Source organism: Botryllus schlosseri, chromosome 6, assembly GCF_051294905.1.
Source record: "Botryllus schlosseri isolate E-star chromosome 6, Bs_hap1, whole genome shotgun sequence".
Classification (NCBI taxonomy): Eukaryota; Metazoa; Chordata; class Ascidiacea; order Stolidobranchia; family Styelidae; genus Botryllus; species Botryllus schlosseri.
The window spans coordinates 26453014-26476972 of record NC_137241.1 but is presented as its reverse complement, the minus strand read 5'-3'; the positions used below and the strand labels follow the sequence as shown (position 1 = coordinate 26476972).

Sequence of the window (23959 nt, the reverse complement as noted above, 5' to 3'; positions counted from 1 at the left end):
GTATTAGTATCACCCTATAGTAAAATGCCTTCAAAAAATGTAGCGGTCGTGACAGGAAGCAACAAGGGCATCGGCCTTTCCATCGTACGTGCTCTGTGCAAGCAATTCCACGGAGACGTGTACCTCACCTCCCGGGACGTAGGGCGCGGTCAAGCCGCCGTCAAACAGCTGGAGGCCGAAGGCCTGAAACCCAAATTCCACGTACTAGACTTCACCGACCGCAGCAGCGTAGACGCGCTCAAGGAGTATTTCTTCAAAAATTACGGCGGCATCGACGCTTTCGTGCACAACGCCGCGATAGCCTTCAAGGGATCGGACCCTACTCCTTTCGCGGAGCAAGCTAAAGTCACTATCGCTTCGAACTACACAAGCACAGTATATCTATGCAATACGATTCTGCCTGTCATGAAAGCTAACGGCCGAATGTCGATTGTAGCGTCACAAGTCGGTAAGATGGCGCTGGAGAAATGCAGCGCAGAGGTACAAGCGTTTTTGAAGTCGCCTGACATTACAGAGCATGCTTTGAACAAGAAAATGGAAGAATTCGTGATGGCGGCTCAGGACAACACCCACGAAAAAGCCGGTTTCGCTAATACAACTTACGGCATGTCGAAGATCGGCAATATTGTCTACACGCGTATTCTGGCGAAAAAGGCGCGCCAGTTGCAGCAGCCTAACGTGTTGGTGAACTGCTGCTGTCCGGGCTTCGTAAAGACGGACATGTCGAGTCAACGCGGTAGTTTGACGCCGGACGAGGGGGCGATCACGCCCACCTTCTTGGCGTTGATACCGGCGACTGAAAAGGCCCCGAACGGCGATTTCTTCCTGACGAAGGAGAAGGTGGATTGGTCTCATTAACAAAAGATTGGGATTGGTGATAGGTCGATTTCGTTACTCTCCACGGAATATTAGGCAATTCACGCTCTTCGGGCTGTTTTTGTTCTAATTTGTACCGGATACTTCGTATGCAATAGGAGATAATTTTCTATTGCGGTGTATTTTGTCGTAATCGAATGTTTCTCTCTTCGATTTTGATCTAGTAAGAATGTTTGCACTTTTCTGTAATTGTTCCTTCCTGCCTAATTGAGGATTTACCTAATCGTAATAATAGCGATATTACTTCAACAACTGTTTCCGTTTCAGATAACTAGTGTATAGTGTACGTTTATGAAGGCTTGGCGTATGTGTTGTCTTGTCTGGTCGGCGAGGACTAATATGAATTCATATTTTTAACTGAGAAACGTTACGATAATTTATGTAGATTAGAATTAAATTGGCGATCATGGTACGGTGTTTATATGGATTCGCGCCATGCAAGATGTGGGATTTCAGACGGGTCTACCGAATGGTTAGCATGTCATTAAGTTCAATTTGTTGTTGATAGTTTTGTCTGATTGATACATCGCAAGATTGCGATACAATGAAAAGATGGTGTCGAAACGATTTGGAGTAGTTTTTCCAATCGGCAGGGCCGTAACTGCCGCACCCCAAACCCCCCAATTGGGGGGGGGGCGAGCTCAAAGGGGGCCCAAAATTATTTCGTGAATTACCATAAATTATAGTGTATTTTTTTAAAATTTATACAACTTTTTCAAAAAAAAATTCGCGCGATTTCAAGTCGCCAAATAGCTTGATTATTGGATACTCTTCCCCAAGAAAAAATGTGCTACATTTATAGAGATGGGCATATCGGCGTTGCCCATTACCGCGCCACGACGCACCAAGACATATACAGTTTTAGGCCATGTAACATGCGACTCGAAGAAGTGTGCCAGAACGATAGGCAGCGAGAAAACCTTGGCCGTAAAGCATTGCCCTATGCTGACCGAAAACTTCGTTATATATACAAAATACATATAGGTTTAATTGTCCATATAGGCGCCTAAATAACTGGCGCCGAATGTTCCTGTCTTGGCTATCTGAACCTCACAAGACAAATACCATCCCGCAGGAAAAAAATTATATGCCAGTGCAGAAATACCAATCCGAAATCGTGTAATCTTTCAGTTTAGTACGTTTGGGCGATTCTATCTTTTTTGATATAGCAGGCAGGAGGTCACGAAATAACATCATGTAACGAAGTCATACCAACGGGTCCGCCCGCCCGAAGATGTTCAATTATTATTTACGGGCTCTGCAGTTACAAAGACACCTAACTCAGCTCTCAATCAGGTTTATTAATATTTTCATCGTTTCAAAACATCACAAGACTGCGATACAATGAAAAGATAGGAAGGTGTCGAAACAACTTGGAGTAGCCTTTAATACCAGACACCCACCTTAGCATAGGCGAAGTAAAGAACAGGCATACACACTGAATGAAAAGTAATGCAGATTACGTGAGCAGAGAGGACAAGAAATTGATAGCAATATATATGCAATTCCCGATCTTATTGACCGATTTTATCATGGTTTATCGAACATTTTCGCGCTGGCTCACCAAACAGTACCACTATAATTTCGTGGTAAAAGCGAACAATGTGATGTGGGGTCAGTTAATCACCCTATGGGAGCCCAAGACTCAATTAATTTTTTTTTTTTTGGGGGGGGGGGACTGACGAAGTGCTGTTTCGTTCCTGCCAACGGGTATACACTAGTGCGGAGCATGGACCGGAGCCGGATTGGATATCCCGCCGGATTCTTACAATTTTGGTCGGAGCCGGATTAGTACTTTTTCTGTTACGGCCGGATCACTACTTTGTTGATCCGGCCAGAATCTTTATGGATAAGCATGACTTTTATAACTATATAACTACCAACCAACCACACGTAAGTAACCTCCATGCCAGTGTGAACAATGAACATAAACGAGGCATATTTATCAATTCACGGAACCTCCGTACCGAGTAGGGCCGGATTTCTGGCCGGACTTTTTCATTTTTGGCCGGACCGGATTGGAGCCGGATCAGTACTTTTCCTGATACGGCCGGAGCCGGACCAGAGAATTGAACAACCGGATCGGAGCCGGACCAGAGAATTCGTCGATCCGCTCCGCACTAGTATGCACCCGGAGATGTTAAATTATTATTGAGGGGTCCTACCTTTTCAAACACACCTCCCTCAGCTCTACCGGCAAATCAGATTACGCGAGCAGAGAGAGGATAAAAATGGATAGCAATATATACGCAATTCCCGATCACATTGACCGATTTAGTCATGAATTATAGAAATTTCTCGCGCTTGGCGCGTTTAGGCTAGGGTTGCCATACGTCCGGAATTTCCCGGACATGTCCGGAATTTCACTGAAAAATCTGCGTCCGGGAGGAATTTTTAAAATAAGCCAAAATGTCCGGAATTTTGAAGGCTTGGAGTAGGCTCGAAATTTTTTCGTAAATTAACATAAACAATATTATTTTCAAGCAGATTTATGCTATTCAAAATTCTTCTTCGTGCCGCGCGCGCGTTAATGCAACGTATATTGATATTAGTATGGGCACCAGGCATCACCCTCACAAAAAATGCAATCGAAATAAATATAAATAACCATCATTTACTGAAATAAGTTTGATTGTAATCGCAACGATAAGCTAACGGTATATTCCTAGAGTTGGTTAAGGCTGATTGGATGCTTCAGTCACAGACAATGGTTCCAAATCTTGGGGTCGTTCGTCTTCATCTGGGGGTCGCGATGATGTTGGACGTAATCAGCTGCCTTGGCCGTGAGTAAGTTTGGGCAAGCTGATATTTTCAAGTAATCAGCTTCAACTTATCAAGTTTTTAGCTTGGAAATGAGGTCGCGACCATAAAAGTTGGAAATGAGGTCGCGACCATAAAAGTTGGAAATCACCGGATGTGCAACCTGCTTGTGCATTTCATAGTAGCCTAATATATGGAAGAATCAATATTATTGAAGGAATTAATTCATAAATTTTAAAAGCCAAATTTCCATATAGTAAGTTCCCAAGATGGTGCATCGATTACCGTGTGGTGGGCCCCAACATCAGTGCCTTTTTTGGGCGGAAGGGGACAGAATAAAATGTTGTTTCGGTCCAGATTTAAAAAAAAAAACAGATAGCCGCACCGACCTAAAAAAAAAAACAGATAGCCGCACCGACCTAACAGTATAGCAGGGCTGTCAAACACAATTCCGGTAGGCCAGACACGGCCCGCCAGACGATTTCAGCCGGCCCGTGGTGAAATTTATTGCAGACCCTAGCAAGTAGCAATCAACGGAGCTCACATTACAGATGGCCCAATTCATGACCCACGGTCCACTCCATTCGTATACAGTTGAGGGGCAATGCTTTGCTAGTGTGTCGTCATATTGACAGACAACGTGTAACTGCTCATTTCGAATCCGTTAGTGGGCGCTAAAGAGTGTCCGGAATTTGCTTCACGAAAATATGGTAACCCTAGTTTAGGCGGGAAAAGCTGACTCACTAAACGGACACCCAATGAAGCAGATAAGTAGCGGTAAACAGCGTAGAGCCTGAGGGGGGTATGGGGGGGGGGGCGAATCCCCCCAGAAGTTCGACTTATCACCATATGGGGGGCCCAAGACCAACGTTTTTTTTTGGGGGGGGGGGGGGGGGCTGACGAAGTGCTGTTACGGTCCTGCCAATCGGCCCATTCCACTATACCAGAGTACGGGCCTATCATTATACATCATCTCAACAGGGAATGGCTCGTCAAAACATTGACTTGGCGTCGTACTCGGGTTTTACAGAACAACATTTTTCGCCGTCCAAATGGAAATTCGCGTTGTGTTGGTGACACCTAGCCTCGAGACGGGACAGGTGACAATGCCTGCAATCAACCGTCGTGATAATCGTCAGTTATTTTCATCTGCCCAAGACACACACACACACACACACACGTTGTTCGCTGACAATGGGCCGTCTTCAACGGTAGGCCGTATTACAAGCTGTAAAATGTCACCCACAGTGCAAAACCTGGCACTGCAGTTGCCAAGCAATTTTTTGAAAAAGACAAAAGCAAGCAACAACGTGGATCTCGTAGAAGGGATTCTCACGAGCTTTGAATAACTGTGACCATAAAAGTTCATTATCTATTCTCAGTCACGTAGAACGTTTCCCTGAAATCCTCGGAAATATGAGTGAGGAACCTGGTGAAAGGCTCCGCAAAGATATAAAATTATTGGAAGAGAGAAATCGAGGCAGAAGGGATGCTCACATCACATCATGACGTATTACTTCTTGTGCCGGATACGAAGCTGTCCTCAACGATACTAGACGCTAAAGTCGTACAAGAGGACTTTCTTGCAGACGACTTCAAGCTATAGTTTGAATAAATAACTAGTGTTGCATCCAAGAACTTCACTAATGTACATTCTGAGATGGACAATTAGACATATTTCTTAGCATAGTAAAGTGTTTTGCTTTGAATACTAGGTGGTAAATGAAAAACATCGATTCCTATTGTTCATTGCGTCTGATGTTGTGAATTGATGAATCTTTCCTGTTTGGGCTGAGGCAATTTGCATAAACTTGCGGCATTTTCGAGCTCAGCGTACTCTGGGATCGTTCTCACCTTACATGTCAATTAGCTTTTGTTGGCTAGCGTGCGCGGCTGCGCGCATGTACCATAATGATATGCGTTTTGCAATATGTGAGGCTTGTTGCGGGTGTACCGAAATTCATTGAGGTTAATCAACACCAAGCACAACGAATATAGGCGTGTTAAAAAGGCTGCGTGTTACACAGTACTCCACTTCTCACTCAGTCCGCATATATAGTAGCAGACAATGGGCCTATCATTAGATCAGGTCAACAGGAAATGAGTCGTCACCAAAACATTGCGTTGGCGTCGTACTCCGGTCTTACAGAACAACTTGATTCGCCGACAGAATGAAAATGACTATATAGTCACTAGTCAGTCTTCTATAGCCTTGGGATAGGACAGGTTACAATGCCTGCGTTAAATCGTCTTTGAAGATCGAGACTATCGTCAACTTCCGCTACGAAGGACACTTTCCCGGCGGGCACAAGGTTGATTGATGGGCATGGCGCAGGATAGCCAATCATGCCAACAGTTATTGTCGGCGAAGCCTTCTAAGTGAACTTTATGCATGAGCCTGAGGGTTGACTCAAGTTTAATAATGCTGCTGTCTTCGTAGGCCTATGTTGGCTGGTATGCTCTCGTCGTCATGTCCTAATATTGGTTTCTTGATTACGATTCATAATTGTGTTGTTTCAGGGCTGGTATATAAACTGGGAGTCGCCAGTTTCAAAGAATAGCCAGTTTCTAATAGAGTTGAGCTACTGAAAGTTTGAAAATCCAAGCCTTGCAAACAACTGCCCAACCCAGTTGCAAGGGTACATGCAGGGCCGCAACTGCCGCACCCCAAACCCCCAAATTGGGGGGGGAGCGAGATCGCAGGGGCCCAAAATTATTTCGTGAATTAGCATAAATTATAGATAATTTTTTAGAAATTTGTGGAACTTTTTCAAAAATTTTGCGCGCTGTGCGCGATTTCAAGTTGCCAAATTTCTTTATTATTGGGTACTCTTCCCCCAAGAAAAAACACCCAAGATTTATAGAAATGGGCATATCGGCGTTGGCCATTACCGCGCCACGACGCACCAAGGCATAAAGTTTTAGGCCATGTAATATGCAACTCCAAGAAGTGTGCCAGAAAGATCGGCGGCAAGAAAACCTTGGCCGAAAGGGACTGCCCTAATAATGACCGAAAACTTCGTTATATGTAGGCCTACAAAATACAAATAGGTTTAATTGTCCCAAGGCGCTTAAATGACTGGCGCCGAATGTTCCTGTCTTGGCAATCTGAACCTCACAAGACAAATACCATCCCGCAGTATATATGGCAGTGAAGAAATACCAATTTGAAATCGTGTGAACTTTTAGTTTAGTACGTTTGGACGATTCTATATTTTTTGATATAACAGACAGGAGGTCACGAAATAACATCATGTAACGAAGTCATACCAACGGGTCCGCCCGCCCGAATATGTTTAATTATTATTTACGGACTCTACAGTTTCGAAGACACCTCACTGAGCTATCCAGGTAAATATGAGTAGATAGGACAATAAATTCATAACAATATATATGCAATTCCCGACCTTATTGACCGATTTATCATGACTTCGAAAATTTTCGCGTCTTGCGCGCGCTCGCGAAACGATACCACTATAATTTCGTGATAAAAGCGACCAACGTGATGGGGGTCGGTTTATTACTGCATGGAAGCCCATGACTCAAGTTTTTTTTTGGGGGGGGGGGGGCTGACGAAGTGCTGTTTCGTTCCTGGCAACGGACACCCGGAGATGTTTAATTATTATTGAGGGTTCCTACCTTTTTAAACACACCTCACTCAGCTCTACCGGTAAATCCTATTACGTGAGCAGAGAGAGAGAAAAAATTAGCAGCAATATATATGCAATTCCCAATGATATTGACCGATTCAGTCATCGAACTAGAAATTTCTCGCGCTTCGCGCGTTTAGGCGAGAAAAGCTGACACACTGAATGGACAGCCAATGTAGCGGTCAAGTAGCGGGAAACAGCGCACATGCTGAGGAGGGTCTGGGGGGCGGAGCCCCCTAGAAGTTAGGTTTTTCACCCTATGGGGGGGCCGAGACGAACGTTTGGGGGGGGGCTGACGAAGTGCTGTTACGGCCCTGGGTACATGTGTGGACACTGGACAGCTGAAAACTGCCAATGTGTAAGCAAACCAAAATGTGTGAGATATGCATGATTGCCATGTGTACCTTTGACCCGATGTTCATTCCCAGACCAGTATGTAGTCAGTAGGCTACTGATGTTCAGTTCCCACGCATATAGCCTTAGCTGTGAGCGGGTATTCCTGATTTCATGAGCTATGTAGAATATTTGACTGAAGTATTTGTAAAAATATTTTGTTGGTGACCTGATTATGGCATGCATTGCTGCAGAATCAATGAAACCAATATGGACGCGACGCGACACTGCCTGTACAATCCCACACACTGCATATGGTTACAGAAGAAGATGTGTCTGCAATCCGGCCATAGGGGTAGCTAGTCAAAATTATGTGTAGTTACACCGCATGGAATACGAATATGACGTGGGTAATCGTTGTGCAAACACTCGAGTAAATCAAATTTGTCATGAGTACACTTGAGTATGCACAAGCACATGTTGGATACAGTGGAACTGCAGTTCATATTGTGTACGTACAGGGACAACTGTTGAATATAGCTATTAGTAACGCGTACAGTCAGCGGATTTTCGAATTTTAGGAATTATGTCGCAGTGTGATCGGTTTGTAGATGCTATTAGAAGTTCATTTGGTGTGTACATGGTGTTCGTATGAACTGATAAATTCAGGTTCACTTTGCAAGTAAACAGTCCCAGTTCATTTAACCAGAGCAGTTTCAATCGAAGGTCTTTACCTATCCGATATCCGTGCTTCAAAGTTGATTCGGATTTCTTTGTATTTATCATAGACCCTGCGACAAGTACGGCTTAGTATAGTGAGCACTGCTGAAGGTCGTGTACTGTTCATCGTTGCGTCCTGCGTCAAATAGATGGGAAACGAGCGATGGACTCGGAGCGAAAACTGTGTGATGAACTGCAATCAGATGACAATCTACCACCGGTCAAATTATACATACGTCGATGGTTCATGCTCGCTTTGTTCGCTTCGTACTCTGCCACCAACGCATTTCAATGGATACACTACAGCATTATAAGCAATATTATAACAAGGTGGGTACAGAATTTATCCCCCGAATGGCGACATCCATGTTGGGTATAGGCCTAGGAGCAGACTTGGACAACTAGATAATTCTAGTTGTCTAATTTCACTAAATGTGAGCGAAATGTCAGTAATTTAATTCTAATCTAATTTATGAAATGTTTCTATACTCTAATTCTAATTCTAATTCTAATCTAATTTATGAAATGTCCCAGCGGTCTAATTCTAATTCTAATCTAATTTGTTAAATGTTTTTATGCTCTAATTTTAGTTCTAATCTACACTGTAAAAAAAAAAAACCTTGATTTACCGCGAAATGTTTGGAAGCACGGTAGCCAGACATTTCGTGGTAATTCAACATTACCATTAGTCAATGTAAATTTAACTTACACTCGTCCGGCAATCTCACTTTACACGCCAGACTGTAATGTTACAGTCACCTCCAGTATATCCAATCTACATTGTATCCTGTATATTTGCCACTCAGACTGTAATTTAACCGCCTACCTACATACATGCTGTCTGTGTAAATCAGGATTACATACCAGCTTGTAAATTCACCTAGATCCCATACCTATCGCAAAGCAACCCGATGCTAAAATATCGCAAAAGCTTCTCCACACCCCCAAACGACATTGGTACAAACTGTATATTCATTCATGATTCACGATGAGAAGATTATCGATGGAAAAGTATTGCTGCTGGAGGTCTAATTTTTCTTTAGGAGACATGCAGTAACACGAGTGGTCTCCCACCATCGGTCAAACTTCCAATTGTTTCTTTTTCTCGTCCTCATTCCTTCTGTGTAGCTAGTATCTTGCAGTTCCACTAAAAAGAATACATGCGTAAGTCGCTATATTAAGCAAAGTTCCTAACCTAGACATGACATTATAAAGCAGGGCCGGCCAACCCGTGGCCCGCGGGCCACATGTGAGAAGGTTTTGAGTGGCCCGCGAGGTCATTTCCGAAATTAGTAATATTATTAAAAATGGATTGCATAGGTTGTGAACTTGTAAGGCCAACCAAAAATTCGATAAGTCTGGCCGCCACACTTGAGATGTGATGACTAAAATACCAGTTCCGACGCATTGGCAGATCCATGAGCCATAGTCACATTTTGGTAGATATTCGTACACTACAATAAAGCAGAATAATTTACGAGCGATTTATCAAAAGTAAAAAAAATTACATGGTTCGCGCAACATGTTGTCACTCAATTTCTTGCTTTTAATATCGATACCCCTTTGTGAAAATGGAAAAAACGCCTAATGTATCAGATTGAGTCTAACTTTATTCACGATTACGGGACAAAGTGCCATTTAACATCTGCTACCTTGTGTTTGCGCTCGCAGAAAGGCCGTCGACTATGAAACCTAGGCACCAAATGATTGACGCATGTTGGTCGAAGCTATCGATATCGATATATCCAGGCGCCGAATAGTCCAGTCCTTGCAAACTGAGCCCAGCGATATAGTCAAGTGACAATATTATTGACCTATGAACTTTGAAAAATTTTCGCGCTTCGCGCGGCTAGTGGCCCGCGCAATAGTTCGCCAATCAAATGTGGCCCTTTGGCTGAAAAGGTTGGCCACCCCTGTTATAAAGACTACTAAGACAAATAGGGTAACAAAAATATAACAATTTTTGAAGTACCGGTACTGGTACATTGTGTGGTGACGGCTCCGCCTTTTACATGATATAGCAGAGATTCATGACTTACTTTATCAAATGCAGCAGGCAAGTTATAAATGATATTGCATCTTCGTGTGGGCCAATTATTATTAGTCATGCACTTTATTGCATACTATTATTTCTTGATCCCCGATCCGAATTGTTCATCGTATCGGTAGTGGAAATATATTGAAATCGCCCAAATGTACCATAAAAAAATTTCTTTCGTGAGGAGCACACGATTCTGATTCCTGCTCAGATTTAGAAGGGCGCTACTATATTAGAATCAAAAAATTAAGTTATGTTGCGTGGAGCGCGAAGAAAATTTCGAGGATAATTAAAATTTAAAAAAAAATTGGGAGTGAATTAGTAATTTCAATTTGCATGTCGACGGATGCTAACACATACTAATTGAATTAGGTGTTGACAGCCGCACAAATTCCCATTCACGGCAGTAGGTGCCCATCTCAGATCTAATAGTATACGTATGGTATGTCTTACGCCAAGTTTGAATACGTACTCCTGTCGTTAAGATTTTTGACAAATTTCCCCAAACTTGTTTGAAAATAGCAAAAAAACATTGGACAGGACATCAATTTGTTTCAAGGTCGGTTGTACTGAGACTAATCCTAATGCTGTTAGTGACTACAGAGAACAAGGAGTAGTTCGACGTTCTGTACTACCATGCCCAATTTGATCAGTTTTGGAATTGAATTGAATTGTGTTGATATAGGGTAGCTTAATTGAGTGTGAAACCGAGCAACCTATATTGCATCCAAGTCTGTCTTACGCAGTGCAGTTCACCATCTATTAACAACAGCTACCCAGCGCAACGAATTTTAGGCTACTGCCAAAGCTATGAAGTAATGAATGACTTACACGTGGGAATTCCTCTAAATCTTCAACGAATATCAAAAATTTGCTTGAATGAAGTTGAACGGGACTGCTGGAGTTTGAATTTGGCGAGCTTTCTTGAATACCGGTACGAAATAAGTTTCATCTTCAACAATCGTCTTCTGAAATTGGTAGCGAAACACATGTTTAGTCAGAATTCATACAGACTTAGTCAATTTCTCGCGTTCCCCAGGTTGAGAACCACTGATATTAGGGTATTGAAGCAAAATGTTCCTCATTTGAGGTGGCATGTGTGCCAAACAAATCCAGCAGTGGATGGAAACATCTCTATGCTATGGCCCAAAAATGACATAAACATGCCAACAGTTTCAACTACTCCGCGGCAGAGTATGTGGTGTCACAGGTCAGTATATAGGTCGACTAACATCCCTAAATAGAACAGAGAATGCGGCGAATGAAGTATTTCAATCATGAAATCAAAGTCATCCCGGTGGTGTGCACAGTCGTAGATATTCACGGTAACGAATACTATGTAGTACTGTACCTTTTACGATGCGTATTCCAATCAGCATTCCTAGGAATCTTCAACGATCGTGTCCACTTTCTTCAAGCCAACAAGCTTCGCTTCACCTTTTGCTCAAATCTCAATAATGGCCAGACGACGATACGACACTCCAACGATTTCGAAATAAGTGGTATTCATCCGCTGACATGCGACCAATAATATCTACTGGCCACTGCGTTATAATGGTTAATTTAGGTCGTTTTTTTCATACAGAAACATTTATCATTACATCTAGTTCCTTTCTTTTCCATCTAATTGCGTATAAATTGATATTTATTCCATGTGTTGTCACTACTTACCGTACATACTTAACCAGACGCCATTTGTGATGTCACAGTTGTGCATTGGTTGTTTACTACGAATCTCAGAAAAAGCAGTAACGCGTAACGGTAACCTATGACAGGTCGCCTTGTTCGCCATCAACGAATGGTCAACTTAGCATGCGGCGCTGATATTTCTAGTTCCTGAACAATATTATACATCCTAAACAGATATTCTAACTCATCAGTCCTATCCGTGACAACGAATGTAACCAGCGAGACCGGTCGTATAGGCATAGCCTTATAATATAAAATAGTGGCTATCTACGATTGTCAGTTGTTTCTTTTACCCTACTATGTACTATTGTACTATACTGAAATTGGTACTAGGGCCAACAATTTCCGTATGACAGACCCCAGTCTGGTGACCGAGGTTGAATCAGGTCAAATCACCACGAGAATGATATCAGTAACATTCATTTCCACGTATGTATACATTGGCTGCAGAGATTTTCAGGTTAATCAATTTTGCCAATAGCCTGGTAAACTTCAGTAACGAGTAACTGTCAGTAATTTTGCGAAGAAATCTGGTAACTTGACTTTAGAGCTAAATTGAGGTAATATTACATATCAAAATGTGAAATTACAAGCTACGAACAGTTATTGGCAGCTACCGGTAATTCGTTGCAAAATTTACAGAGATTTCCCAGTAAATCTACCAGATTTTTTACAGTGTAGTTTATTGTTTTCCTGTAAATGCCTCTTTATCCGCGGCATTTTGCAGCAAGAATATCCCTCCCGCGCAGGGAATGATAGCGATGTGACGAATGATAGCCATGCTGGCATATAGTATAGCTTGTAGTCTGCGAACAACATTCTAGTTGCGACCACGTTTTTAAAACTTTACGTTAGTACAACGCCGTGCGCACTTGCATGGGCGGTGAACACTGAACATGCGCATGGTTATCACAAAAGAAGTAATTTTAATAAAGAAGTACAAATACAACAAGAAATATTATGATCAAAACTTCATTTTATTTTGAACTATGAGATGCTCACGGTACCAGATCACGTTTTTCAGCGACTAATGAATCGATATTGGGACTAGCCAGACACGTTACTAGCTGAAAGAATATTTCATCCTAAAGATTGATCTTGTGGGAAAGCCCTAGGCCTTTGCAGTGCCTGGGCCATTTTGAAACAACTACAATCATTTGAAACTGAAATCAATTTCAACCTGAAAGGTTCAGGTTCGTGTGAACGCGAACCTTTTTGAAAGGTTCTGGGTGAACGCCAACGTGAACCTTATGATGTCACGTGACGTCACATTGCTAATTCCAGCCCTACATGTCAGCGAAGTGATATATTATTGTACACATATATACCATATCGACGACTCAGTTCACATTATGCCACAATACTGAAGTACATGCTGACTTTTTAAACGTCACAAAATATATCAACTGAAGCAATCAAATGCTATATTAATCCCAGAAAATCAATATCGTCCGTTGCTTTGCCAACAATTTTGACGATGACTTGCAAGGGAATACAAGCTACGCCTTAACGGCCGGGACCATACCGAACAATGTATTCGGCGTCGGACTATTGCGATATTGATATTGCGCAGATGGATCCCGAACGCCTGCTTGATTTTCCACATTGGTCAAGGACAACGACGTATTTCTTATATCTATTTCAATGATTGGTTGAATAATCATCATTCGCTGACTACTTATACGTAGTGTACTTCGTTCTTGATGTTATGTGATTGCGGGTCAAGCTCACAGCAGAGAGTCACTAAATATGCACAACCGGAAAGCTGAATATTTCGAGCAAACCTTTGTAACATAGCAAGTAAAACTTTTGGGATTGGCAAGGTGTGAGCTTATTGCTCGTTTAGTGTTGATTTTGTTATGCTGCCAGCGCTTTGCATATAGTGGTCTGATGTTGAAATGAAAAGAATTTGAACCATAGATGTAATAATGACGTGATACATTTTAATACATGAAGAAGGTTCACAGTGCAGAACCTACCAAGGTTCGTTTGTGAACGTGAACCTCCCGATTTCTGAGGTTCACACACAGAACCCGAACGAGAACCTCACGTTCACACCATTCCTACTCTTTACTTCGCGTTCTTCCAAAATCACAAATCAGATCACCGACCACATGTGGCTCTCTTGTTGGTGACCCATGATATAGTGGAAAATGAGCCGCGCTTGGTGTACACAGACGTTAACTAATCTCATGCTTATGGGAGTGCACAGTGATTTGATATGAACTGAACTTTATTATTGCTGTATTTATTTCTCATTCACAATTTCATTCAATTTCCAAGTTTTTGCGAATTCAGCGATTCTAATTCTAATTCTAATCTAATTTGGAAAAGCTGTGTAGCTCTAATTCTAATTCAAATCTAATTAGGAAAAAACTGTGTAGCTCTAATTTTAATTCTAATCTAATTTGAAAAAATGGCTGTGTAGCTCATGCTCTTATGACTCTTTTGAACATAAGATATGGCTCTTTGCGATATTTTTATTTATGTGCTTAATTTATCAATATTACAGCAACTTGTTATTAAATCTTCCGCACAAAAAGTATAATTATTCTTGTGGAGTATAAACATGGGTTTGTGATAGGTTAATACAGTGACGTATTGAGGGTTAGGGGCTCGGACCCCTTTTCAAAATTTCCAAATTTAAGTTGCTGTCTCGCCGGCGACCAATATCACTCGCAAATTCGATGTAGCCGGTACGAAATCTTGAATTGCACGATGCATTCATTGATCAAAGAGACTAGGAGACATGGCAGCGTCTGTATCACAATGCAGTTTTCAAATAAACATTGTCTTTCTGATCTCCGGCGAGAAATAAACTGCGATTACATACTCATAGTCCCCCCCCCCGGAAGTCTCGCCCCCCCCCCCCCCCCCAATCGCAGGATCACCACTGCTCTCAGTGCAAAACAATTAAAATACATATCACTTGCAAAAAATCTATGTCGCTCAAGTTTTTCTTACTCATAATTCAAATATGGCAACCAGCATGATTAGATTAGTACGAGTTTCTACTGAGTAAATACGGTGCAAATGGCGAATCCCATGTAGTGATGTCGAATTTTCACTACTATGACGTCACAATTTTTTCAATTGAGACGTAGTAGTTGATTGACATGTATGGCTCTCTGGGAGGTAAAATGGAAAATATAGGGTCAATATGGCTCTTCGGACGAAAAAGGTTCGCGACCACTGGTATAGGAGATATCGAACGTTGTGTTCCCCTATTTATCAGCACTCGTGATTCAGAAATTAGGTAAATCGTTACTGAAGGAATGGCAGAGCATATATTTGATGAATCACCCCTTCATTTCCAGAATTCACTTCAATTGCATTGTAAAATAGTATAAATAGGTGCATTGTCATAGTTCCACCATAGCGCATGGTGCAAATCAGAAAATCGGCACTTTCAGGTATCAAATTATGCTTTATGGAGATATATCGTAGGGGTGTAGTCATTTCTGCGTGAGTATATCACCTCTGTGCGCATTCTTAGGGTGGTACGCGAAAACATACTGGCATACACTTCCAAAATAATGGTATATTAGACTTTTTTACTCAATGGAATTGGTGAGAAAGCGAAATAATACCTGATGCGCACCGTACGCTATGTTGTAAATTGCCGCAATACACCAATTTCGTTTAACACTTTGCAGTGGATGTGCGCAGGTTGACAGCTGATAGCACGAGCACGGGATAATGATGCCCTTTGTTTCCAGATTTTATGGCGTCGAGCAGACCACTACAGATTGGTTGTCAATGGTGTTCATGCTAGCCTATATTCCTTTAATCATACCGGCGACCTGGCTACTCGACAGGAGAGGCGTCCGGACTATAGCGATTCTTGGGTCCGGCCTCAACGCGCTCGGAGCTTGCGTTAAGATTGCGTCCGCGGAATCCAATTTATTCGCGGTGACGATGACAGGCCAAGTTATCGCGGCCATTTCACAAGTAGGTCGCGGTGCCCCGATAATATCCCTTTTTAATTGGATATTTCTGAGATTCTTGAAGCTTGAATATTTAAAGTGAGTAATTCTACAGAGATATCGGTACGGATATAATGTTGTAGCTTGCTAAAATACGACGTATCTTTTATTTTTAGGTATTCATACTGGGTATGCCATCTAAAATAGCGGCAACTTGGTTTGGACCAAAAGAAGTCTCAACAGCTTGCGCTATCGCGGTTTTCGGTAATCAGGTTGGTGCCTATGCAGAAGTTAGAAAAAATTATGAGCAGATGAAGTTTCAATGACTTAAATCCCACTCAATACAATATATCAAAATCCCACTGAAAACACTGTCATTGACACTCAATAGCTCGTGGTTACGGTGTTGTAGATTGTATACCCATCGAATAAAACGTTTATCAGACATTACTTAAGAGATGCTACATCAAGATAACACTGCCGAGTAGCGATTAGCAGTTTGCAATTGCGCCTAATCAAATCTGAATCACATATACAATATGTACTATGCGCCGCACATGCTCACATTTCTGATATATGGCCATAAAATTCCCCAATTGACATCTTGATATGTTATAGTAATTCATGCGCATATTGGTTCATATTATTTATACATTTAATACCAATGTGATGTGACGCGACAAGAAGGAATGCCGTGCATTGCTCCATGCCATTGTTAAAAACATTAACGCCCCGCACCGGGTCGTTCCGAACGCGGAATGCGTTAACAATATTTGCGATTCACAATATTGACGACCTGATCACAATATTGACGACCTGACGATTGATCAGGATCAGAGATGCCACTGGGATATTTCGGAAAACCCAGATGTGGACGCTAAATAAACCTAGAAAAACCCAGATCATGTATTTCACTCAAATTCCTATTCGAAAGCTGAGAAAATGGAATCTGACAGTCATATTGACATACAGAACCAAGTTTTAGCCCTTGATATTGAAACTATAACAGTTCATACTATACATTTTGCTCGGTTAACAATGCAAATATAAAAAAATATATCTAGTTTTCTTTTCGACGCATTGCTACGAAAATAATAAGTGCGCGTTGCCCCGAAAGCTCGTGTGAAATAAAATTATTACTTTGCAAGTCGACGTTAAATAAGCTGTGAAACCAAGATCTTATTATATTTATTGATACTAGCAGTCAAGTCTTGAATTGACATAAATTGCAAGAAAACGGTTCCAAACTCCAATGAGTTGCCCTATGAATATAACTTTCTGCAAGCTGGAAGTTGGTATACAATAAAGCTCCGTCACATCACGGCCTTTCATTTTAGTAGGCAAACCGTTTCTCAAGACTCTGCGGTTACAATAGAGAACGAAATCCCTCTACAATGCAGCAATCAAGCAGTCAATCGACAGCTGAAGCTCGTGCATTTTTAAACATATGATCTTACGAATTAATTGAACTAATATTATTTGATTTTCGAACATAAAATTAACCTGGCGAACATGATGTTGAAAAAACCCAGATTTCCGGGACAAAAACCCAGAAACCCAGGTGATGCTCGAAAAACCCAGATCTGGGTGGAAAAGCCCAGGAGTGGGATGTCTGATCAGGATTCCTACGCCGGAAAAGGCGGGATCCCTGATTACATTTACAGGTATAATGAGACGTACGTGTTGAAGTGATTTGATGTCGATTTAAGTTGAAACAGCGAGGTGCAAGACAATTCCAACCATGAAAAGAGTTCCAAATTATTCCATTTCTCCTCCGATATTATAAATTTGATGATTTATAAAAATGTCATCTTTCCTGGATCTCATAATATGGCAACCCTATCGTTGATGTATTTAGTGCTCACGGTGTTTCGTCATCTATATATGGATGATTTACACCCGGTCACGATATTACCGTTTTATGATTCTTGAGCTGCCGACTTCTAGCATGATCCGCTTTCGTTCTCTAGGCTATTGTGAGATCAGATGACGATGGGGAGCCGCGATAAACCCCGGTTGGACACGAGCCTGAACCCGTTGGTTTCGCAATGGTGGACTTGACCATTGCGCTGCCAAGTGCCAACCATCAAATGAGCATACATTGATCTCGTGGTAATAGTCTACGACGTTAGCTAAAACGAAAGATCTGTTACACTGTAAATGTAGGCGGGATATTGGTGTATTGGTGTAGATTTCCATAATAGCGCAGGACGAGAAGCAAACCATCGCCACTTTCCGGTACCGAATTATGATTTCACATCCATTCCAACGGATGAAAACGAGTTAACTAACCCAATTATTATGAATATGCTAAGAGTGTAGTTGGCTCGTCTTCTTTGATTGTACACGAAAACAGATCCACTCAACCTATACATCTTCATAATTATTGGTCTATTGGACTTGTTTTCAACCAGTGGAATCGTTGTGTAAAAAGTATGGTACCAGAAAGTTGCTGATCGATTCTTGAAGAATAAACTTCCAGAATAATACTTGGTGAAGCGGTGGTGCCATTGATCTCACACATTTTCTTAACAGGCAGGAGTCGCGATGGGTTTCCTTTTGCCGCCTATCATCGTGCCGGATGTCGAAGACCCAGACATTGTCGGGCCTGCTTTGAGATACATGTTCATTGGAACAGCTGCGGTAACCACTACACTGGCATTACTCGTATTAATCTGTAAGTCAAATACGAGTTCAACCGTAGGCCTAATCAGGATAAAAAATGTGGGGGAGAGGTTGGCAGTTGTGGAGGGAGACGAAATTCCTTAATATCGAGTTGGCGTCAAAGGTTCATCGTGACCTAGCGAGATTAGATGACATCACTATTCTAGCAAAAGTCAATGTTTTTGAATGGGAAAAGGAAACTTTCGCGTCCTGGCTATGTCGGTGGATCAGAGGCAGTCATAGTAACAAAGTACCATACTTTGTCGTAGTTTTTGCCAACTTTTCGTTACTCAAGTGACTACTTCTAGCAAGCAGTTTTTCTTACGCAAAACGACTTACTTTTAACACCTGGTCCTTGTAAGGTAGAAAGTATAACTGTGAGATTGTTTGGCCTCGCGTTTGCGAATGAAATTATCATAACAACCGGGCAAAATAGCCTCTGTACCATGGTAACGCAATACATTTACGAAAATGTTTATATCGTCAGTCAGTTTAGGTTGCCGCGAAGACGCATCTTGAAATTTCGAAAGGATATCCGCGATCCAATATACTGTGCTAAAAATTATGCGACACCTCGACCAATCTACTTCTTAAAACTACTTACTTGAAGTACTTTCAGACCTTTCATTTTATACTCCATTGAAGTATAGTTTTGGCATGCATTGGCATTTGGCAATCACCGCCTCTACTTGAGAAGCAATGCTGACTACTGCGATTAGTTAGTCAACATTTCTACTCTGTCTGAAATTTTACTGCTATGCTGTCTAATTAAATAACTTCCGCACCTGGATGTGATGACATATAATGAAATTAGATTTACTTACCAAACTGTATTCTTTGTTTTAGTTTTCAAGGCCAAGCCCCCGTTACCTCCCAGCCTGGCCCAGATGAAGTTTCTCCAAAACCAGCGCGAACAAGCTATGTCATATATGGAATCGATAGAGTTCTTAGTAACGAAATTGTCGGTCGTGTTGCTGATCTTGTCGTACGGTATGTTATATAAAGAGTCAATTGCAGCCGACCTTGCTAATGATGAATTCACGCACACCCTGTATGCTACATAATTTCCAGGTATCAATACCGGTTCATTCTATGCTATTTCAACGCTTTTCAATCAAGAAATTCTTACTTACTATCCGGTAAGTTATTTTACAAATGATACTGATGATCAGGTGCATGTTATTGTGCATTTGTCTCGAACACAGGGTAGCATCAAAGAAGCTGGCGAAATTGGGCTGACAATGGTTTTGGCTGGAATCGGTGGTGCAATTCTATGTGGTATTATATTAGACAGAACAAGGGCTTATAAGTAAGTTGAACACCGCACAAGTGTATAGTATGTATATGTAAATGTTTTTTTTTGGTTCATAGTAAACTGTAATTGATGACCTCAGCTCTCAGCAGACGTAGAGTTCGTTCACTTCGATTCTTATTAATACTTTTATCAGTTAAAACATCACAAGATTGCAATAGGCCTACAATGAAATTCTAAAAATTTTCCATGAGAAAACAGAGAAGATAGTGCCGCTGTCGTTTTACGAAGGGATGTTGTTATAACGGTGGCATTCGCAGCTTTCCAACTATCAAAATTGATCAACCGGCAGATGAATATTTTTATTTTAGACTAACCACTGTATTGGTATATGTGATGACAACTGCTTTTATGGTGACTTATACTTGTACACTTTCGCTTGGGATGCTATGGATTGTTTATGTAACGGGAGGCGCATTAGGGTGAGTATGTAGGCCTGTATGTCTCCTAATGTTAGACCCGGGATTATATAAACCTGGTAATGTCGACTTCTCTAAATCACATTATGTTTAGCATTATGAATGAAACCATTTATCTCAATACAAACAAATTTCCTAATTTGTTATTGGAAAACAAGGCCTAGCTATAGCCCTAGTTTGGTAGGATCGCCTGTCTATATCGGAATGCAATATCCATGTACTTTCCTAAAGGTTCTTCATGACCGGATATCTACCTATTGGCTATGAGTTTGCAGCTGAAATCAGTCATCCAGTTTCTGAGGGCAGTTCGTCCGGCTTGTTGACCGCAGCAGCTCAGGTATAAATTGTATTTCTGCATAAGACAAGCATAACAAGTATACATGTCCCGATCAATACACTGTTGGACTCTCTTTCTTTTTATTCAGGTGTTCGGGATCGTGTTTACAATAGCGATGGGCAACATCATTCCAACCGCTGGGGTATTGGCAGCAAACATATCTCTTTCAGTAATGCTCGGAATCGGGACAATTTTAACAGGTTGGTGATACGATATATTATGAAATTTATTTTAAATAATGTCTGAATGAGCTTGGCGTTATATTAGCTGTTCGTGAACTATCTGAACTTCGACCGACCTGTACTACCGAGTCTGTCAATTCGTGAGTAATTACCAGAGGTGATCAAAGTAGGCAGCGTTGCTATGCCAGTGAAAGTAGAATAAACGGCGTCGATTTCTACTAATTACGACTACTAGAAGTGATTTCCAAGACGTGTCAAAACTACTTGAAATAGAACTGTGGAAGCAGGGGAAGGGGAAAGTGAAAGGACCTAAGTATGTAGTTCCGAAAATTAGATTTTTGTCGAGGATTCGCATACATTTGGTAGTTTAAAGGTGGTGGCCATTTTAGAAATTGCAAGATACAACTTCACAACTAACGCAAAATGATTAATGACGCTACAAATAAGTACAGACTTCTAAGATATATTCAGCAGTTCCTGTGATGGATATTGCACGTAGTTCTTATGACGATTTCACACGTTAAAGTGATGCAATGTTGTCCCCGAACTACTTTCTACATTTCAAAATCCAAAATAAACAAAGTAATTAGTTTTGCCCGACACTGTTAAAGTATAAGTAGTGTATCGAAAACTAACGGAGTTTGTAATTGTCACAGGATTAGACAAATGATTTATTGACTACAGTAACTATACATAAGGAGCCCTTGAGTCATGGTGCGAAAGAACCCCGTAGTCGATGCACCATTCCCCCTTACCCCCCAACCAACCAACCAAAAAATAGTGGTAAAACATAACCACTTGGGCGAGTAGTGCAAAGGAAAAAACTACCTATGTACTTCGAAAATGTAGAGGTACTTCGGTACTGACATCCTCTGGTAATTACAGTCTATATATATATGTGTATGAAATACGCCATAACTTCGTCAATAAGTCATTTAAACAACAAACAAGGCGATAACCATCTATAATCATATTAAATGTGAATTGAAACACTGGTGCTGGTCATTTATAAGCTAATTCGGGATGCTCCAGAAAGCAGTTATTTGTGGTTTGAGAAATCAGTATACTATTTCACCATAGTGTCCTATATGGTGTCGGTCGACACAAGCAAATCTCACGGCTCAGTGAAATTGATTCACGTCACAATTTCCATTCGGGTACAGGCAATTTGACGGTCATTTTTGACCGGCTTGCCGAGCATTAAATTTGGTAAAACGGGTATCAATCGAAAGCTGACTCTGCACTGATTACGAAAATATAAATTTTATTCCGCTCGCGGCCCTGGAACCCCCACAATCAGCCTCGAATTTTTCATTTTTATGGAGATTGGCATTGGGACGCAACAATGCTGTCTGGTGAAACGAGAGAGTAGCTCAAGAGAAAAAGAGCGGACCGCATTGCTACGTCCCAATGCCAATCTCCATAACAATGAAAAGTTCGAGGCTGATTGTGGGGGTCAAATTGCCTGTAGCCAAATGGAAATTGTGACGTGAATCAATTTCACTGAGCCGTGAGATTTGCTTGTGTCGACATCATATAGGACACTATGATTTCACATATTACACATCATTTTCTGCCAGAATCACAGTGGTTCATTTGGTAGTGTTGGTTCGGTCCTGTTGTTTCCGGAACCGAATTAAGCCTACGAGTCGACGTAGCAGCAATGCTACAGCACTGTCGCCTAGTTTCTTTCCTACGAACCACTCTTGTACACTTTAATGTGACTTTGGTTTCTTTCAGTTCTCATCCGTCCTGAACTAAGACGCCAAGAAGCGAACGCAGTCGAAATTTTTCCAGAGGAATCAGGAACGAAGATGTGATTCGATGTTTCTTTGGCTTCCTAAGCTAAAATCTGTGACCTCGCAGACAATTTCCTTCAGTTGGATCGTGACCTTGTAACCTCAACTGCTGCTGCTATTCGATAGATAGAACTTTTGCTTTGTGCATCGATATTCATGCCGGTGCTTCACGATTATATTTTATTTCAAATGCTTCCAGATAAAATTCTACAAAGCTACATGGTCCTCGAAAGCGAATTTGTAAAATGTTACATTCTTGAGATCATCATCATCATTCTACTGGATGATTCATTACGTTGGCAATATGACGTCGTATGAGGTTACGCAATTGCGATATGCATATTATCTTTTCCATCCAACTCTGCATGAATTTCCATTGTCCATTGTGGCACATCTTCTTATGCATAACTAATACAACAGATAGTACAATACAATCGCTATAGATGTGAAACGCAATAGTTCAACAAGCGACAGATAATGGTCACAAGGTATAAATATAAGGGAGGCATGGTGAACGAAGTAATAATTACAATTATTAGGCACTAATTTATGCAACTAAGAGTAAGGCGACAGCAAGCGTAAATACAAGAGGGTAGCAATCATAGTTTCAAGTCATTTGCACAGTTGCTCACACGATTTACACGACTTTGTTGTAAGCTCAAGCCTTCTTCAGCACATATGTAACCACAATTTAGTTCCGATCAGAATTTAACTCCGAACGTGTCTCGAACGTTTGCCTGTTGACGCTTTAGATGAGGTCGTATGAGCACTGAAAGAGAATTTTTTTAAACAAAGAGTCAGAGCTCTGGAAACTCGCATCAATTGACTAGGATCCACAACATCAGCGAAATCGTGTGTAACCGGAAACGGTGGCAAGTTAGGCATCAAATAAGAAAAATCGAGTCGTCTACCTGACTACGGTTCAATTCTGGGTCGTTCGTTGCGTAATAGGTCTATCAAAGACCAAATGAGTAATAAATCATATTGGTTGCCGTTGTGTTTTTTCAGACGTTGCCTAATTATGCCATAACTGTGTAAATCAGTGGTTCCCAAAGGTAGCTAGCCTACGTCTGGATTTCACCATCCAGCTAATTCAAAAGCATGCACACATAGACTTCCATAGATTCTATGTCGGTTATTTTAGCATTGATAGACGCCGATTGGCAAGTGCCAGGCCTATACATTGAAATAAACTGAAAATGCATATCATTACTAGCATACTATTATGTCATTATGTGACAGCTCTTCATCTTC

At 41.3% G+C, this 23959-nt stretch overlaps 2 protein-coding genes, 1 long non-coding RNA gene and 1 pseudogene across 3 annotated transcripts in view; 2 read left to right on the top strand and 2 right to left on the bottom strand.

Annotated features, from left to right (window-relative positions):
• The first annotated feature begins 24 nt into the window (after positions 1-24).
• On the top strand, positions 25-1293 carry LOC145441859 (carbonyl reductase [NADPH] 1 pseudogene; annotated as a pseudogene).
• A 6683-nt stretch (positions 1294-7976) lies between these two features.
• LOC145440488 (choline/ethanolamine transporter flvcr2a-like) lies at positions 7977-23487 on the top strand. The gene is made up of 11 exons (XM_080318106.1): positions 7977-8669; positions 15786-16017; positions 16169-16264; positions 18528-18669; positions 19503-19646; positions 19728-19795; positions 19862-19965; positions 20280-20390; positions 20619-20724; positions 20813-20924; positions 22647-23487. The coding sequence occupies exons 1-11, from the start codon at positions 8503-8505 to the stop codon at positions 22724-22726; spliced, it is 1362 nt and encodes a 453-aa protein (XP_080174232.1). The 5' UTR covers positions 7977-8502; the 3' UTR covers positions 22727-23487.
• LOC145440508 (uncharacterized) lies at positions 9290-13295 on the bottom strand. Its single transcript, XR_013915547.1, has 3 exons — positions 11729-13295; positions 11209-11345; positions 9290-9486 (listed from the first exon to the last, which is right to left on the bottom strand). It is a non-coding gene; the product is annotated as an uncharacterized LOC145440508 (long non-coding RNA).
• LOC145440489 (choline/ethanolamine transporter FLVCR2-like) overlaps positions 22863-23959 on the bottom strand; it is a 20430-nt gene continuing 19333 nt past the window's right edge. Inside the window, exon 12 of the mRNA XM_080318107.1 lies at positions 22863-23474. Coding sequence (XP_080174233.1) covers positions 23407-23474 — 68 coding nt within the window. The 3' untranslated portion in view covers positions 22863-23406. The remainder of the gene's footprint in view (positions 23475-23959) is intronic.